Here is a 1,433-nt window from a genome sequence, read left to right as displayed (position 1 = left end):
GCCTGGGCGCTGTCCCTCAGCTCTTCAGCTCAAGGCTAGCACTCTACCACTTGAGCCACAGTGTCACTTCTGGTTTTCTGAGTGGTTTATTGGAGATAAGTGTCTCATTGACTTTTCCTGCCTGGGATGACTTTGAACCATGATCCTCAGATCTCAGACTCCTGAGTAGCTAGGATTACAGGTGTGAGCCACTGGCACCCAGCTCCTTGAGACTCTTATCTCTAATTAACCACTAGAAAACTGGAAGTGGAATTGTGGTTCAAAGTGGTAGAGCATTAGTCTTGAGCAAAAAAAGAAAAAAGCTCAGGGACAGTGCCCTGGCCCTGAGTTAAAGCTCCATGACCAACTGAAAAACAAAAGAGGGGCTGGGAAGGTGGCTCAGTGGTAGAGCTCTTGCCTTGCATGCATGAGGCCCTGGGTTCGATTCCTCAGCACCGCATAAGCAGGAAAAGCTGGAAGTGGCGCTGTGGCTCAAGTGGTAGAGCGCTAGCCTTGAGCTGAAGAGCTGAGGGACAGCATCTAGGCCCAGAATTCAGACTCCATGAGTGACAAAAAAATCAATTAATCAGTCAATCAATAAAAATAAAAAATTAAAAAAACCCAAAAGAGATGGGGAGGGGTGATGAGCAGGTCCAGGGAAGATTCTCAAAGGATCAAACAGGAAAGGAGGTGTCACTTGTCACTGCAGCGATGGCTTCTCCCCCAATCTGTGCCATCAGGTCCCGGTGAGTGGACAGCGTGGTTTAACATCGACCACCCAGGCGGGAAGGGTGACTATGAGCGCCTGGACGCCATTCGCTTCTACTATGGGGACCGAGTGTGTGCCCGGCCCCTCCGGCTGGAGGCCCGGACCACTGACTGGATACCTGCAGGCAGCAATGGCCAAGTGGTCCATGGCAATCCCCGAGAGGGCTTCTGGTGCCTCAACCGGGAACAGAGGCCTGGCCAGAACTGCTCCAATTACACTGTGCGCTTCCTCTGTCCACCAGGTGAGTGCGGGACTCCCCCTCACCCCACCCCATCTCGGCCCCCCTCCAACCTTAGATGGGCCCAACCTGGACCTGAACATGACTCCCAGGCACGCATTTGACTCTGCAATGCAATCCAAGTGGTAGCCGGGCACCGATAGCTCAGTCATCCTAGCTAATTAGAGAGCAGAGATTTGAGTTTCCTAGTTCGAAGCCAGCCCAGGCAGGGTTGTTCCTAAGACTTTTATCCCCAATTAACCAGAAAACAAATGTAGAAAGTAGAAATATGGGGGCTGGGAAGTTGGCTCCGTGGTAGAGCGCTTGCTTTGCATGCCTGAAGCCCTGGGTTCGATTCCTCAGCACCACATAAGCAAAAAAAGAAAAAAAGAAAAGAAAAAAGCCGGAAGTGGTGCTGTGGCTCAAGTGGTAGAGCGCTAGCCTTGAGCTGAAGAGCTGAGGGACAGC

The 1,433-nt window shown here is 51.8% G+C and overlaps 1 protein-coding gene across 1 annotated transcript in view; it reads left to right on the top strand.

The window, feature by feature from the left end:
* The window catches only part of LOC106001908 (cartilage intermediate layer protein 1-like), a gene marked incomplete at both ends in the record, with an annotated part of 3,130 nt that extends 2,141 nt beyond the window's left edge, over positions 1-989 (top strand). Inside the window, one exon of the mRNA XM_013036850.1 lies at positions 720-989. Coding sequence (XP_012892304.1) covers positions 720-989 — 270 coding nt within the window. The remainder of the gene's footprint in view (positions 1-719) is intronic.
* Between the last annotated feature and the right edge of the window lie 444 nt (positions 990-1,433).

The sequence above is a fragment of the Dipodomys ordii genome, unplaced genomic scaffold (assembly GCF_000151885.1).
Source record: "Dipodomys ordii isolate 6190 unplaced genomic scaffold, Dord_2.0 Scaffold806, whole genome shotgun sequence".
Taxonomy (NCBI): Eukaryota; Metazoa; Chordata; class Mammalia; order Rodentia; family Heteromyidae; genus Dipodomys; species Dipodomys ordii.
This window is presented reverse-complemented; position numbering and strand designations above follow the sequence as displayed.